The sequence below is a fragment of the Schistocerca serialis genome, chromosome 5 (assembly GCF_023864345.2).
Source record: "Schistocerca serialis cubense isolate TAMUIC-IGC-003099 chromosome 5, iqSchSeri2.2, whole genome shotgun sequence".
Taxonomy (NCBI): Eukaryota; Metazoa; Arthropoda; class Insecta; order Orthoptera; family Acrididae; genus Schistocerca; species Schistocerca serialis.
The window spans coordinates 143,295,334-143,312,988 of NC_064642.1; the positions used below are offsets into that span (position 1 = coordinate 143,295,334).

The 17,655-nt window shown below is 39.4% G+C and overlaps 1 protein-coding gene across 7 annotated transcripts in view; it reads left to right on the forward strand.

Annotated features, from left to right (window-relative positions):
- Positions 1 to 17,655, forward strand: part of LOC126481385 (DNA primase large subunit-like) — a 160,460-nt gene that overhangs the window by 103,636 nt on the left and 39,169 nt on the right. For 5 of the 7 annotated variants that reach the window (XM_050105100.1, XM_050105104.1, XM_050105103.1 and 2 more), the window contains one exon: positions 12,552 to 12,994. The exons of 1 other annotated variant lie outside the window; for it this stretch is intronic. In XM_050105100.1, coding sequence (XP_049961057.1) covers positions 12,552 to 12,839 — 288 coding nt within the window. In that variant the 3' untranslated portion in view covers positions 12,840 to 12,994. Of the gene's footprint in view, positions 1 to 12,532; positions 12,995 to 17,655 lie in introns of those variants that run through there. One more of the 7 variants, XM_050105105.1, reaches the window with a different exon arrangement.

Genomic DNA, 17,655 nt, shown 5'->3' on the forward strand with positions numbered 1-17,655 from the left:
GTGTCTCATTGGGATCTATTACTTATTTTTCTGAAGCTCACCCTCTTGGGTTTTTTTACAATTTTTGTGGTGGGATGAAACTTAGTTTTCCAGTTTATTGATCTTTTTCCACAGATTTTCACAATCTCCTTCAGTATATCATTAATGCTATGGTGCTGACGACCTTGCTGTTTAGCGCCCTGTGCCATTAATCGTCGTCGTCGTCATCGGGGACGGGATGCAGGAATTACGGATTGCTGAGCAGGAGAATTTTATGGAAAGAGATGAAGCATTTCAAGGTGGTTTTGGCCTGATTTGCGTAGTTTAGCAGAACTAGGTTGGTGAGGGCAATGGATTGGCAGAAATAGAATAGATAGAGGTCATTGTGGAAGGAAGGTGTCTCAGTGCCCAACTGACTCCAAACCTACAACCTCCTTCCTGGTCACAATGACCAGCTATATCTTAACTCACAATTACTTCACCTTGGAAGGGATCACCTACAAACAAATGGGCACCCACATGACACCATCCTATGCCGACCTACTCATGGGCATCTAGAATAATCCTTCCTAAATACCCAGAATCCTAAACCCCTCACCTTGTTCAGATTCACTGACATCGTGATCTGGACTGTACCCACTCCTCAAGAACCTCAACATCATCTCCCCCATTTGCTTCACTTGGTCCTTATCAACATAATAAGTCACCTTCCTCAATGTAGACCTCCACCTCAAAGATGGCTACATCATTACCTCCACCCATATCAAACCTACCAACCACCAGTAATACCTCCACTTTGACGTCTGCCACCTATTCCCTACCCAGTCCCCTCCAAATATTCCAGTGGTCTCACTGATGCCTTCATTTAACAAAATTACCCTCCCAACCTTGTAAAGAAACAAATCTCCCATGCCTTGTGTCTCCAGTCACCTATCACCTCCCACAAACCCATTGTCCGGCCACAAAGAAGCATTCCCCTCGGACTCGGTACAATCCAGGACTGGAGCAATTGAATCACTTTCTCTGCCATGGCTTTGACTATCTCTTGTTGTGGCCCGAAATGAGGAATATCTTACTATCCTTCTCACTCTTCCCACCATGGTGTTACATCAGTAGGCCACCCACTGAACCTACAGAACATCCTTGTCCATACCCAATCCACACCTATTTCCAGCCTTGTGCCTCATGGCTTGCATCCCTATAATGAACCTAGATGCAAGCCCAGTCCTACAAATCCTACCATCACCACCACCACCACCACCACCACCACCACCACCACCACCACCACCTACTCCAGTTCAGTCACAGGCATTACCTATCCTATCAGAGGCAGGGCTACATGTAAAAGCAGTCATTTGATTCACAAACTAAGCTGCAGCCACTGTGCTGCTTTCTGTGTGGGCATGACAGCCAACAGGCTGTCTGCTTGCATGAATAGCCACTGACAAACTGTAGCCAAGAGACAGCTGAACCGCCCAGTTGCTGAATATCCTGTCCAACACAGTGTCCTTCACTTCAGTGATTGCATCACAACCTGTGGCATCCACATCATACCTAGCAGCACCATCTTTTGTGAACTGTGCAGATGGAAACTCTTCCTATGTTCCCCTAACATCTGTTGCCTCATCAGTCACTAGTTCCTACCCTTTACCTCCCTATCTCATTCCTTGCTCCCACTCTAGCACTATGCAGCCTTCTGTCCCCCTTTCCTGCCCCCATTCCAGCACCTTCTATTCCACTAGCGCACCCACCAGTCTTTTTCCCCCCCTCATCTCCTTCTCTCCTTTTCTGTCCCCCCCCCCCCCAACCTCACATCCCTATCCATCCCACCATACTACATCCTCCCCCACCACTACCTTTTTTTCTGTAATGGAATACTAATAACTTATGACTTACCATTCTCTTCTCCTATTATTATTTTATGAACGTGTATTCAGTACTGGATTTTTTTGAAACCTTTGTCTTCACTTGTACAGCCAGCCCGTACATTATGTTACTGGTACTTGAAATTAATATTCATCAATAAATAATTAATACATTTTCTTTTTATAAGAATCCCCAGCATTAACAACATTAAAGCGATTGTTTGTTAACGTGAAGTATTCAGGAGATGGAAGTGCTCATCCTGAGTCTTCAGTGACAGGCAATTTTTTTTTAGAACCATATATAACATCCAATAAGAACAATGCTATATGATATTTAAAGACAGAGATGTTTTGTATGTTCCTGGGTAATTAGCAACTTTTAATAGAATGATCTATTGATGCAATATTACAGATGGTCTACCTCATTTATCAAGTTCATGCCATAGCTTTGTAACCTTAAATCAGCTTTCTGTGCCTTAGTATTATATAAGCTTGGAATGTATCTTACCTTTGATATCTTATTTGCACTTGGTAGCTCTTCATTGAATGCCAACTGCTGAAATTTAGTTTTATAAAGAGTTTTTAAATAATGGACACAACACAGCCTTCAGTTGATTTGACTGCTTCATGCATTTATCGTCACTCATGACAACACAATGACCAGCTCAAGACCTCTCGAGGATATTAATCACAGGTAGATACATCCAATACACTAATAAACATTCTGACAGTGGAAAGATTTTTACTGTGCTCTTTCACAGCCAAGCTCTGATGAAAGATTATCACAAAACTGGTTTTGACTACATAATCAGTGAACACAATAGACCTTCGGACAACAGATAAAAATATAATGATTATCATGTTGTTGACAGAGAAATTTGTAAAAGATTAAACCAAACTTCAATGTTGAAGTGATTACTGATCGATAGCTGACTTTTACCAAATAGGTTAACAAAAATAAATGAGTACATGTTGTTTACACTATGATAGCTGCCCCCTGACTGCACCATGTCGTGCCACAATTATCTACAGTAGAAATAATAGTTCAACTTGGCTATCAAATTTTAGTTTCTAATGGAAAATTAGATTAAATTTAGAAGTGGTTTCATCCTACTGATTCCAACAATATTTGATTTAATGGAATGTTACATGATCACAAACGTATTAATGTTTAAGGTACTGTTTGAATGGCACGCTGTATACCTGTGCATTGGATTCCGTACCTTCATGTAAAATTGCAGTGTTCAAAATTTAGTGTATTTATTCTAATTTATAATTAGAGGCATAATTAGCTTACCAAAAGTACTATCTGATGCAGAACAACTATGGCAACAAAACTTGTGAAAAATCTTGGAAACAAATAAACTTAAGGAACTAGTTGCTAGAAAGAGTGAAATTAGGGCTTCTAATAAGCTGTGTCAATACCCTCAAAATTACTGATTGTGAGGGTTGCCCAGAAAGTAATGCACTGCAATTTTTTTCTCAACCAAAAACAATGCTACTAATGCAGAACGTTATGTACGTGTTACTTGAAGTCTCCTGAGTGAGCACGCCAAGTTTCCATCACTTCTGACACACAGCATAGCTGCAGGACAGTTTCAAATGGCATCTGTAGGTGATGTACATTACAAGCAACATGCCGTCATTGAATTTCTCACTGCAGGGAAAGAAACAGTGAGGAATATTCACAAATGCTTGTGCAGAGTATATGTCAATGGAAGTACAGTTGGGCACGGAGGATGAGGTCATCAGAAGACGGTTCGGTGGAGCTCCACGATTTGACGATTTGCAGCAGTCGGGGAGACAATCCAAAGCTGTCATACCTGTCATAGCCCCCTTAGACTTCCACTTGTTTGAGCCATTAAAGGATGCCATTCGTGGAAGAAGTTTTGAGGACAATGAGCAAGTGATATACACAGTGAAGCACTGGCTCCGCCACCAGGACAAGGATTGGTACTGACAGGGCATACACACATTTGTTTCACAGTGGAGAAAGGCCATAGATTGAGATAGAGATTACGCGGAAAAATAGGGTATGTAGATAAAACACCATTCTTTCGTGTGTGTAATTCTCATTATGTTCAATAAAGAACTGTTGAAGAAAAAAATACGGTGCATTACTTTCTGGGCACCTCTCATAGTTCACACTAATTCTAATGATTATATGTTAATAGGATAACTATAATTATCAATGTTTTGTAAATGAAAGTGTTTTAAGCAGTACTAACTATACCACAGTACTTAGCAGATTGAAACCCCCCTCCCCCTCCTCCGAGGGGTCCCTCCGTCCCTGTCCCCCCTCCTTCCCCTCTGCCCCCTCCTTCGGGATTCTCTTGGTGTCCTTGTGTATTTTGGCCCAGCTATCCTCCTGGTTTCCGGTATTCCTTCCAGTTTTTGTTCCTCTTACTTTTCTTTTTCATCATTCCTTTCTGCCATATTTGGTCCTCCTTTCAGGTTTGATCTGCCACTCTAAATTTTCTCTCCATAGTGCAAGCCAACTGGAGAGAACATCTTACTAGCATCTTTGGCATGTGGCCTTTACCATCTCTTCTATCTTTTCCTCGACACCTTTAAGACTTAGATATCTATTGTGGTAGCCAGTCTGTGTGGTGGAGCCCTCTGACAACAGAGGGATCACACTTCTGATACCTGAGCTGGTATCTCCCTGTATATGCTTAGGATTGGTTGCTTGTCATTCTGGTGCATCGGAACACAGCCTTCCCATCCCTTCCTTTGCCACACCATGGGAGGAGGGCCAGGCTCACTGGCTTGGAGTGAAACCCTTTTGCCGCTACCTGTTCTGCACCAGAACTGGCAAGGACATTTCCACCACCACCAAGCCATTAAAACTATTGAAGACAAGTTCAGCTAAGTGGACTCTATGAGTAAGATTTTGTCGAGCTTGCTGTGGATCAAAACTACTACCACCCCAACTGCAGCCCTTCATACCTGTGAGTATCTTGGCAACATCCCAGTGTCAATCACTACACACCGTCATGGAATACTGTTTGAGAAGACATTTTTCTTAGAGACCTCATTGCTCATACTGATGAGGAACTCTGAGCCAATCTGGAAGGAGGGGCATTCATTTTGTTCGGCATGTTCAGAAAGTCTGTAAGAACAATTGCATTGACAGCAGTGCCTTTATTCTGACATTTGAGGGCATACCCTCCACGGAAAGGTCAAAATTGCATGCTATCAGTGTGATATGAAGCCATACATATCGCCACCCAGATGCCTTCGGTCTTTGCATTTCAGGAACATCTTCCCACTGTACAACAGACCCTCTATGCAGTGAATGTGGAGACCCACTCGATGATGTGAGCCCCCCCCCCCCCCCAGTGGTCTGTAACCCATGTGTGTTAATTGTCATGAGCATCATTCTCCATGCCCACAGGATTGTCTGGTTTATAAGAAAGAAAAGAAAATACAGGAGTATAAGTCCTTTGATTGTTTATCCCATACTGAGGCACATTAGGAATATGACCTTAGTCACCCTTTGTCTGTGACACCTAACTTTGCCTCTGTTATGTCCTTTCTCTCTTCTCCTCACCCCACTCCCCTCACCCCTCCCCTCCCCGCCCCAAGCCCCTAGGCCCTTCAGAGTAGCCTTTGTACAGATCCATTGGTTCTCGCAGAACACTTTGTGACCTGTTCCGTGATAGAATCAGTGTCAGCCTCCTGTCCAGCCTCCTTCCTCCCCTGTATAGAGTGGGCTGAAGCTTCCCACTTATGTTTTACTCCTCATGTGGCAGAATACTGCAAAGAACCTTTTACTGAATGGGAACTTCTGGCCCTTTCCTCTTCCCACAATTCAACCTCTGGCCCTGATTCCATCCCCAACCATTTACTTCATCATCTCAGTCATCCACAACAACAGTATCTCCACTGGGTTTATAATCATATTTGGCTCAAGGCATTTTCCCCTCTCAGTGGAGAGACAGTATTATGGCTCCTGTCATTAAGCCCAGTAACCTCCATCATCTCTTGATAGTTATCAGCCAATCAATGTGCCCAAAATCCCCTGCATGTTATTTCAGTGAAAGGTAGCTCGTTGGCTCAGTTGGGTCCTCAAAATTTCAGAATCTTTTATCTCCTTACCAGTGCGGCTTTCGGAAGCTGTGGTCTCTGATTGATCATCTGATTCAATTGGAAACAACAATTCAGCAGACCGTTTCTCAGTGCTACCGTCTTTTCACAGTATCACCAGATTCGGTTGCCTCTCTTCCAGGGTCTGAAAGCCTCCATCATTCCAGTGGTGTTCCAATGTTTGTTCCTTCCACTCTTACAAGAGTTTCGTGATGCTATTGTTTTTTGCACTGATGGCTGTAAATCCACTGATCATGTGGGATATGCTTCCATATCTTCTGTTGGCATGGAACGGCATGTCTCACCTGCCATCTGTGCTGTGTTTACTGCAGAAACGATGGCCATCTATTGGGCCCTCTGCTTTATTAAATGGACCTCTCTCACCTTTGTTTTGTTATGTACAGAGTTGATAGTGGACTTCTCCCAGTGTTTTTCCTGTCACCTCTTGGTCTCTGCCATCCACGACCTCCTCGCCAGTCTTGACCATGCTGCTTATTCAATTGATTTCCTTTGGGTTCCCAACCACTTGCGTACCCCGGGTAATGAGCTTGCCGATTGTATGGGTTGGGGGGGGGGGGGGGGGGGCAGCACCTCTCCTCTCCCCCCCCCCCCCTACCCCTCGCCTCCCTCCTTCGTGATCCCTCCAGGGCTGAATTTGTGGCTTCGTGTTAAATTCTTTGTTGCTTAGTCATGGACCGACTCTTGGTATGCAAACTCCTGGTTTTTAAACTTCATGCAATTGAGGGGACTCTCACCATGTGGTGTTGTTCCCTCCAGCTTTCTGAGTTGGAGTTTACCATCCTCTGCCGTCTTTGTACTGACGATATCAGGTTGACCAGTACCCATGGTTTTTTATGATCTGACCCCCCCCCCCCCCCTCCCTCCCCTCTCTCCCCGTGTAGTCACAGGGTCTTGCTCTCGGTGATCCATATTTTACTGGATTGCCCCCACCTCATGGCCCTTCCCACTAAATATGCTCTCTCACCTTTTTTTGTCCCAGGTGTTTGTGGACAACCATCACATGGTTACATCTGTCCTCGATTTTCTTCACAAAAGTGGTTTGCCCTCTCAGATTGAAGTACCTGTATTTCCTTCTGGTACTGGATTCTCTCGGTTAGTGTGGCATTGGTTTGTGAGTCGTTTGACCTTGCCTCCACGCATCTCAGGTTTTTCTCCCTCCTTTCCTATATGTTTTGTCTGGTCTTTTGTGTTTTTTGTTTCCCCTTTCCTCGTGTCTTCTTCCTCTGATGTTATGATGATGTCCCCACTGTGTCACGATCATGGTATGGTGTGAGGATAGGGATGGGTTGGCAGTGGTGCTGGCACCCCATTGTGAATAGCACCTTTTGGGTGCCCACTATACTCATCCTTCCCCACCTCCCCCTTCCTCCTGTTCTTTACTTTCCCTGCTGCCCCTTTGTTCCTTTTGCTTCTTTCCTTGCTTGTTTTCGTTTTCGATCAACTGGACTGTGCTGTTTGTGTTGTCTTCGCTTAGTTTCAGTGACCTTATATCGTGGGACCAATGGCTTCCCTCCCTCCTTCACAAATCAACCAATGTACCAAAATTTACATAAAATATTGTACTAATAATTTATCAGTTTTTGATGTACCTAGTGTACATGTTACTATTTGGTTGGACATAACAAAAAAAAAAAAAAAAAAAAAAATAGGAAAAAAAATATCTAGAGCAGTAGAATGACAGCAAGTGCAGTGATTCCACCTTGCTATGTTTCATTATCCCCAATGCATTATATAGGCAGGTATTGGAAATAGCTGACTAGATAATTCAATATGAAACAATGAGTTATCAATATTTTATGTAAATGTCTTGAAATTGATCATGAGTGAGACATGTGAAGTTTTCATACAATATGAATTTACAGTAATGGATATGCATATGGAATTGAAGCTGGCTACATTATAACAAAATACAAATTCCGGAATAATTGTTTGCACCTTTGAAATATTGAACAAAAACCAAAAGTCACTTTATAATATTGCCCACTCACTGCACAGTGCAGTCATTGGAAACACACTCTCCTTGTCAGAGTTCAGCCTCCAGCCTCAATTAGTGCTGGGTGAGGATTCCTTTTCATGACATTGCTACCCTTTTATCAGTGTCCTTTATTCCTGTTGCCTAACTTCTGAGCCTTATATACACAAAAAATAACAATAATACTTCATATTGGTACATTACAATAATATTCTGTACAACCTTTAAGAGAGAGGCCTCATTTATGTGTCAGCTGAACATGTTTAGAACATGTTCATATTAAATTCACATATATTGTAACATTGCCTGAATGAAATGGATGGAAGCTGGCCTTTAATACAAAATTGAATTTTGAAATTACAGAAAATTGCAGTATTTTTTGTGTTCAGAAGCTATACTATTCTTATTGTTCATTCCTGTCAGATATTTTACATATGTTTTGTAGATCACTAACACTTGAAACCATTAATACAAAAGTATAAACAGATTTACAGCATAAAAGAAGGTAAGCATAACAGTGTCATGAAAACGATCTATATGGCAGGATATATTTTATAGGCTGTTAGATGAATCAGGAATTCAGTTCAGCACTTTTAAACAGTTTGTTCTATTCTTTTAATATAATAATTATTGTCAATTACAATGCCACACTCATTTAGCTTTTACAAATGCCTTCAATTAATTAGGCGCTTCATAGCAGCAGAAACTATACTTTGCCTATAAGCTTGCTTCATTGCTAATGTCTGTTGTCTCATTAAATTCATTTCTTGCTGACATGTTGAAGGAAGAAATGCCTTCACAAAATTAAACTACCACAAAGTCAGGGTCCTTAATTGTTGCCGCTTTACTTTCCATGTTTCTCGTTATTATTTCATTAATACCACCATTGACCATATGCCATTATTACTTCATTGCTTCACATATCTCGTAAGATTTTGTCGACTCTTTGTTGCGTTACTGTCACCTTATTACATAATTTTCCATTACACATTCCTTAAACATCAAAACCTGTGCTTTGTCTTTCCTACGAAAACTGATTCTAAAGAACAATGCTTCACAGCAACAACACAGTCATATTGTGGACAAAACTCCACTTTTCCTTATAAGAGGCAAAACAAGTCACTGCAGGTATGACAGTTTATACCAACACATTATTTATTTATTTTTCTCCAGTATGATGGGCTGCGTTATTATAAATATTTCTCTTTATTAACATTGCTGTAGGCATCTTTATTTATTCTTTATTTTAAACTCTTTTTTTTTTTTTCTGGCATGAAAGACTACGTAGTACAGTTTTATTAAAATGACATTTTCACTCACCTGTGCAGCTGAGCTTAATTTTACTTTAAACTGACTGAATTACTTCAGAAAAATTTTTACATACTGTAAATATCAAAGGATTCATCAGTAGAAATATTTCCCCCGTTGTCACTGTATAAATTTCTATTGCTTTTTTCATATTTAGTTTTCTCTTTGTTTTTTAATATTTCCTGACAATTTTAAATTTTCACATAATTTTGGTTTACCTTACCATTTGTATAACTTTTTCAGCTGAAACAAATCTATTAATTCACGTAAATTCTTATTATTGGCTCTAAAGACAAAACAAGACATTTTTTCAGAATTTTTCGACACATCCTGGGCTTCCGTCCTCTGAGAGGCGACATACAAAAATATTCGATTACATCTACATCTACATCCATACTCCGAAAACCACCTGATGGTATGTGGCGGAGGGTACCTTGAGTTCCTCTATCAGTTCTCCCTTCTATTCCAGTCTCATATTGTTCGTGGAAAGAAAGATTGTCGGTATGCCTCTGTGAGGGCTCTAATCTCTCTGATTTTATCCTTATGGTCTCTTTGCAAGATATACGTTGGAGGGGGCAATATATTGTTTGACTCCTCGGTGAAGGTATGTTCTAGAAACTTCAACAAAAGCCTGTACTGAGTGTCTCTCTTGCAGAGTCTTCCACTGGAGTTTATCTATCATCTCCGTAATGCTTTCATGATTACTAAATGATCCTGTAATTGTACTGAAATAGTATTTATTTTGTGTGTGTTTACATGAGAATTGGACATAGTAGAAGATGACATGTCTTACAGTCTATGGGTAGGATAATGGAGGGTCCTATAGATTGAACTAATTTCAAATTTGGATGTTTCGAGTTTGTTATTGCAAATGATGTAGAACATCAGAAATATTTATGTGGTGTAACGAATCGAGACTGGTTTGACAGAGAGGGTTTCATATTACCCCTTCTGGCTTAACTCAGAACTACAGTTATCTCTTGTGTGAATGTGAACTAACAACAGTGACAAGATGGTGGACCACCTTTTAGATGAACATTCACATGAATGAAATGGCAGTGAAACATCAATAGAGATTAATTATTATAGCTATCGAACATTGTGAACCTCGAGAACTTAGTTGTTTCTCAAGTACACTCGGTGACGACATAGAATATTGTAAAGTGAGAATTCTAAATAAGTTAAGAGATTGGCCAGTTGAACTTCACAATATTGCCCTAAAGTATCCCAGAGGATAACCATTTTGAGTGCAAAGAAGAAAGGAGTTGCGCGAAAGTTGTGCTTCATTCCCCTTATTCACAATGATTTTTAGATGAACTTACCAATTGCTGTGCATAGATAACAGGAAATTCCAGTGAAGATGTGTTGTCAGAAGATGAGATTCTCTGAAAATTCTCTTTAAATTGCACAAGCCATTGTTTCTTAATAACACATAATAGCTTTCTTAGATGAATGAAACAAAACTATTGTGCTGGTGGTATCTGCAATGAGACAATTAAGTTGATCAATTTTTTGTTGCTCTTTATTGTAATGACAATAATCCTTTCAGGCGTGTAATACTGTGTTCTGTTTGAAAAGCTAATGAACAACATATATCAAATGTTAGTAGTCCACTGAATGTCATTTACTGAACTCCGTATCTCAGTTGATTTCTTTTTTCTTTGGTTGAAGTTGAGAACTGAATCCTCAAAACATACAATTTGTTGGTGGTTTACTCTGGCATAGGACCCTCCAATTAAAGTAGGCAGTAATCCAAGAATGTGGGAAGCGCCGTACTGGAAAGACACTAATTGCCAAGTAGTGTGTCTAAGGAAGTGCAGTGAACCACCAACCTACTCATGGATTCACACGTACTCTGATTGCCTGCTCCTCCATCTATCTTACATCATTAGGTGATATCACTATTAAGGTATCTGCTCTTTTTGTCCAGCTTCCAATGAATGTCTTTCATATCCACCTCTAAACTAAATTGTTTTTCTTGTTGATTTAGGATTTTATTTAGCTGCTGGCTCGCTCCTTGTAGATGAAGCTGAGTCAAAACACTTCATGAGATCTGTCACCCCATGTAATATCTCATGTATTTACCTTTTTCTTTAAATCCAATAGTTGATTCACTTGAAGTAAAGGTCCTGCTAATAAGTCCTCTGAAACCCCATGTGTAGCTGAGAAAAGGCTTGACTTCTTCGTGTTCTACAGCTGTTACTGGAACAAAAGAAGATAACTTGGACATACATCATGAGAAAGCACATCCACTACTTTCCTTTTACAAACACATATTTCCTTGAATGGGTGTACAGATCATTCGGTTGACTCATGAATTAGAGAAGAACACAACTTTTCAAATGAGATACACCTCGAAGGCTCAACATGACAGTCAAGATTACAATGAATTTCATTTGTCACAAAGCCATATTGTCTTTTGTTTTCATTCTTGGAGAGTGTGGTTGTCCACATTAGGTGAAGCCGATTATTTGTCGCCACCTCTTGCCGTTTTCTCATATTCCACACCTCCCATTTAATATCTGTATGTAAAAAAACAAACATCAGCACACAGTATATGTTACACAACTTACCCCTATTTAACACTATTCTGTCACAATCATCTTTTGCTTGTACTACACAAGGAGTGTAAAATGTCACTTACCTGAATGGCATGTAAGACTTCAAAATTTCTAATGCCCCATCTTCTTTACATGACATTTGTACAACTTTCAAACTGAGTTTAATTACGCAGCATCATTTGTAACTTCCACAAGCCGGAATGTATCAATAAAACCAGCAGTAAATTTGAACATTTTTCATGCAAATATAATCTTTAAAAACTGATAAAAGATGAAGCTTTTCACAGTATTACACCATAAAAAGTATAGTGTCCGTGTTGTTGAAAATGAAAATTTTCTTCATTCATATATATTGTGTACATATGATAACATGGAAAGCAGTAAGAGAGATTTTCACAGGTTTATCAGTGTGGTTTTTTTAACTACTCTTGAGATGGGAAAATTCAGGTAAATAAATTGTGTGACAGAGAATAATTTTATACTACTGGTGCATGAGGGTATGCATGTGCGCACTTTTTATATCCTAAACAACTTTCACATAATGCACAGCACCCTGTACTATATGTTGTACGAGTGTTTAGTTAATTATGTTATCATTTGATCTGTCAAAAGCAGTTATTTTTTCATGAATGTTGCCATTGCTGTAGTTTTATCCTGTCATACAAATGAAATAAGCTTGTCACTCAGCATGGCCACTGATAAATCAAAAATAATTCTTCCAGTCCTTTTTCTCACAGGTGGTTATTATAATTGCAGGATCACACTATAACTGCCAGTGGTGAAGGTGGTTGTCCATTTGTGCACTTTGATCATGATCGTCTACGGTCTTGCCTTTCACAAAAAGTGACCTCAAATCCTCAAGTGTTTGAAGAGATCCTGTCTTTGTCAAGTGAATTTCCTACAGTGGCCTGTATTAAACATTTGACAGTATCTCATCTAGGTAACAGTGTGCTCTCTCCACATTTTTCAACTCCTGTACAGTACTATGGCTGTGCTCTCAAGGCTTTGAAGTCCAAGGATAACATGAACAGTATGCTGCAGTAACCAAGTAATGCTGTGGAGACTGACATTTGAATTTCAATGTATTGTGGCTGTTTGCAATAAAGAAGTATCTATTCCTTTCAGACAGACATACTGTGACAGAACAGTGTGGAGCCCAACTTGTAAAATGAAAATAATATATTGGATTTTAACAATAATGTTGTCATGTGTTTATATCATCAGACCTTGTCTTTTGGCTGTAAATATGCCAGTATTTAATCATTGCAACTGGTCTATTAAGCCTGAAATCTGTCACTGTTCCTATTACTGTCAAACACTGAAAAGACATAATAGGTTCAAGGCAGTAAGGAATGTTAGTAATAAGAAACTTCCTGGCAGATTAAAACCATGCACTGGACCAAGACTTTTCCTGCAAAAGGTAAAGATCTTAAGTTTCAATCTCAGTCCCGCACACAGCTTTAATCTGCTATCAAGGAGTTTTATGTCAGTGCATACTCTTCCGCAGAGCGAAAAATTATCCTGGAATATTAGCAATAGTTTGTAAAGCTTTTTGGTATAAACTGTTGTAGAGAGGAATAATCAGTGCTTGTTTATTGATTAAATAATTGATGCATGCTGTAATATTACTATAAACTTTATAATACATCAATTTTTGTCCAAAGTGTTATATAAAGTTAGGAGATAGTACTTATCTTAAAGAGGTGAAATTTTTAGTACTACTGATACATACACATAATAGTACACACAACTATTATAGCTTTTGGAACTATTAGTTGTTTCTTTGGGGAGAAAAGATGAGATGTTGAGGAAGCTTAAAAAGGAAGGGGAAAGACTTAGACCCAAGGATGAGAGGGACTCGCCTGTTGTGAGGACAAGGAGAGACTAAGATGAAGGGGAAGACTCCAGAGATAATCAGAACTACACAATAGTACTCTGATAATCATTTTGTCAATTTCAGCCCACAGATGATGACAGAGTGAGAACTAAAGATGAATGAAGATAAATGAAGAGGAAGAGAAATGAAATTATTAGTGCAGTTAAGAACTGGGAGGGAAAAAAGATTGAGGAAAAACTAATGGGAAAAGGGGAAAGCAGGGGGGGGGGGAGGGAGGGAGGGAGGGAGGAGAGAGAGAGAGAGAGAGAGAGAGAGAGAGAGAGAGAGAGAGAGAGAGAGAATGAATGAAGATGAAAAGTAAATGCAGTAACTAAAATAATTAAGACATGTTACATATATTCATTGTTGTTGTGGTTTACAGTCCGAAGACAGGTTTCATGCAGCTCTATATTCTGCAGTTCCAATCATCTCTTCTAAGCTATTGCAACTTGCATTTACTTGAAGTTGCTTCCTGTAGTCAGACCTTAGTCTCCTTCTTAAGGTGTTCCATTGGATATTGTATGATTTATTGCAGTTTCTTCATTACCTTTTTATATTCATGACTGTGACCTCTTGAAGGCGTGCCGGACTTCTCCTCCCAATGAGCTGCAATGCTATTCCTGTTAAGAAACTCAGTTCCCCCATTGTAACTTTTTTTTAAAAATAGCATGTCCTTTCATGTTAATAAACTGCATATTGACATTAAACATGAACATCACAAACTGACCACAGCTTCTGTCAATCAGAACATCCAAACACGGATTCTCAACATAGAATACAATGAATCTTAAAAGAACACTTGTCTCTTTACACCAGAAAATAACTATTGTCAAAATTATTTTTGCACGTCACATGAGAACTTGTACGACCCTTCAAAGCATGTTGGCGATCCCCAGAACATCTATATTCATGCTCAAGTCTGTATAAGGGGAATCGAAAAGTTTCATTTGAAGGCCACACAGTCCAGAATCAGTATGCCAATCAGGCAAAATCGCCATGAGCATTGAGGCAATTATCCTACCATTGCACCAGGGTGAAGACACCCGCTGGTAAAACACTATCTCCTCTGCAGAAAGAAGTCTGTAACTGCCTTTTGCACATCCTCATCTGACAGGAGTTGTTGATCCTTGAAGGCCTTTTTCAGGGGACTGAAAGTGTGATAATTGCACAGCGAGAGATCAGGACTATAGGGTAGGGACTCGAGTGTCTCCCATTTGAGTTGGAGTAACCTCTGCGGTATGACATTTGTGATATGGGTATGTGCATTATCATGAAGCAGCAGCACCCCTTGTCCGCAATGGTGGTTTTCGACAGACATGCTGCCCCATACACATTCTTCATTCTCCAATGGATGTCTGCCAGTGTTTGTCCTTCGGCAGCCAAAAATAGAATAACAGCTGCTTGGCCTTGCATGGCCACATTTAGTAATAATATCATTGTAGTTCACATTTCTGCATTTCCGTCATGCACTTCGGAAGGATACAGATGTTGCACTAATCCATTGCTTACATGTTGATGCTTATATGCCAACATTGGAGTCATGATATTTTGCATATATGCTGCAGAAACACCCTCAAATGAAAACTTTTTGTTCACTTTCCCCTAGCAATATTCCTTCAGTGATTGTCCCATCTTGAAGATGTGCATCATACCTTTTCATGACTCACCATATGCAATAAAATAACAATTTATTAGTTATCTGCTCTACCTTTCTGACCTCCAGCATTCTTCAGTAGCACGAAATTTCAGAAGATTCTATTATTTTCTTGTCTGTACTATTTGTTATCCACATTTCACATCCATACAACACCCCTCATAAATACTTTCAGAAAGTGGATCCTAACACTTACATTTATATTTGATGTTAGCATATTTCTATTTCCAGAACAGCCTTTCTTGCTGTTTCCAGTCTGCATTTGGGCCATTATCAATTAATATGTCACCTAAACAGCTAAACTCATTTGCTACTTTTAGTCTCCTGCTTCTTAATCTAATTCCCTGAACATCGTCAGATTTAATTAGACTACACTGTATTACACGTTAAAGAAATTCTTTAAATTATATATATAAATTTTTTTAAGCTTCTAAAAAAACTTTAGGCAACAGCACTAACTATTGGCAACCCTTCATTCAATGGTTATGCACAACTAGTTTTGCAATATTGTAATTGCATCTTCAGGTGAAAAATCTACAAAAACAAAACATGGATTAGGAACAAATTGATAACAAAAATATGGAGCACCTAAACCAGGGAGAGAGTGAGTGACATACTCACATAGCTAAGTCTCTGTCTATTGAAGCAGTACTGTCTCCAAATGTTTTTATGGTGGTTGTCTTTAGCACTGCAAATTAAAATGGATATTGAATAATCCAGAAAAAGAAAACTAAGAATTGTTGTAGGGCATGTAACTGAACACTGCAAGTCATGTTTATAGACTTAAAAAAAGGGATATAGTGTTAGAAACCTGAATGAGTATGGGGAAATTAACTTACGCTGCTGAAGTAAAGAAAAGGTGGCTCAGCAGTGCTATGAAACTAGTGAAAACAGGAAAAAGCTACATGTTGTGACTGTGGCCATGCCTGCAGCAGGAAAGTCATGCCAAGACATGAATATGTAGACACAGTAAAGTGTTGGAGAAGCTGATGTTGGGCAATGTGCCATGAGAGCGCAAGTGAGTAGTAGTGGAATACTTCAACAGAGTTCACAGAAGTAGCGAGGAAGTAACATTGATACCTTTTTAAAGCAAAGGTTGAGAGCCCTTACATAAGCAGGAATGTCTTGGCAAAAGGAATAAGCATAAGTAATACAGCAACAAAACCAATGTACATAAAATCATGAAATTGCAGCAGTACTGTACGAAGTATTAAGATAAAAATATTTAACATTATTTTGATGAGACACCAATGATGTCGAAATTACAAAATGGCCATAAAAACCAGGTTGGATAAAAGTATTAACATTTATTCAAAGTTACTAAAAACCCCGATGGGGTTTGGAAGAGAGAGAGATACTGAAAGGGGACAAATAAATGTTCCAATAGTATAAATAATAATTAATGTAAAAAGATAGGCTGGCAAAGAGAATGAATTTGCAAAGACCAGTACACAATAAAAAAGAAAACAGAAGCAAGAAACACAAAAGTTAAAATCACCTGTGATGAGATTATGGTGGGAACACGAGTAGGGGAAGGGAATGGGGGGCATAGGAAATCAGAATATGAAAGGATGGCATGATTAAGTTCCAACTGGCTGTTCAAAGTTGGTCAGGAAACTGTTGTAAGGACTGCAAGGTCTGGACTTGTGGCAAAATGTTAAGGATATGGCCCTTGTTGCCACTAAGTAAAATCTTTAAGTTTGTTGTCAGGTCGGAAACAGTGTGTTCAGTATAATATATATAGGCGGTAAGAGCAGATTTAGAACTCGACAGACAATATGGAAACTGCATTCTGTTTGTGCAATGTAACGGGGTCTGAACAGTTATTACAAGAAATGGCAGCTAAATCATTTGTTGAAATTGGCACGCACACTATGACGGAATCGCAGGCCAATACCTCTAGGAGTAAAAAAATGCTGGGTAAATGCCTTTTTGCTTTAACTGTTTCTCTATTATTTTTTTTTCAGAGATTCTCCCATAATAGGGCATCCTGTGCAAATTTAGTTTTTTGTTTAACTGATTTACTGGTGAAAGAGTTATTTGCTGTTGAATAGGTTTCTTACAGTACATCTCCTTTTTAGGTCTACAAACACAACTGGCAGCATTACACGGCCTACAACCACTAATTCTTTGTTTTCTTTTTATGGATTACTCAGCATCCACTTTAATTGGAAGTGCTAAAGACAAGTGCCATCTGAACAGTGGGAGACTGTAATGTTGCAATGGCCTGATGTTACAGTAACTCTTGAGTGTTTCACTCCCTCTTTTTCTGGTTTAGGTACCCCACATTTTTGTTATTAATTTGCTCCTAACCCATGGTACGTTTTTGT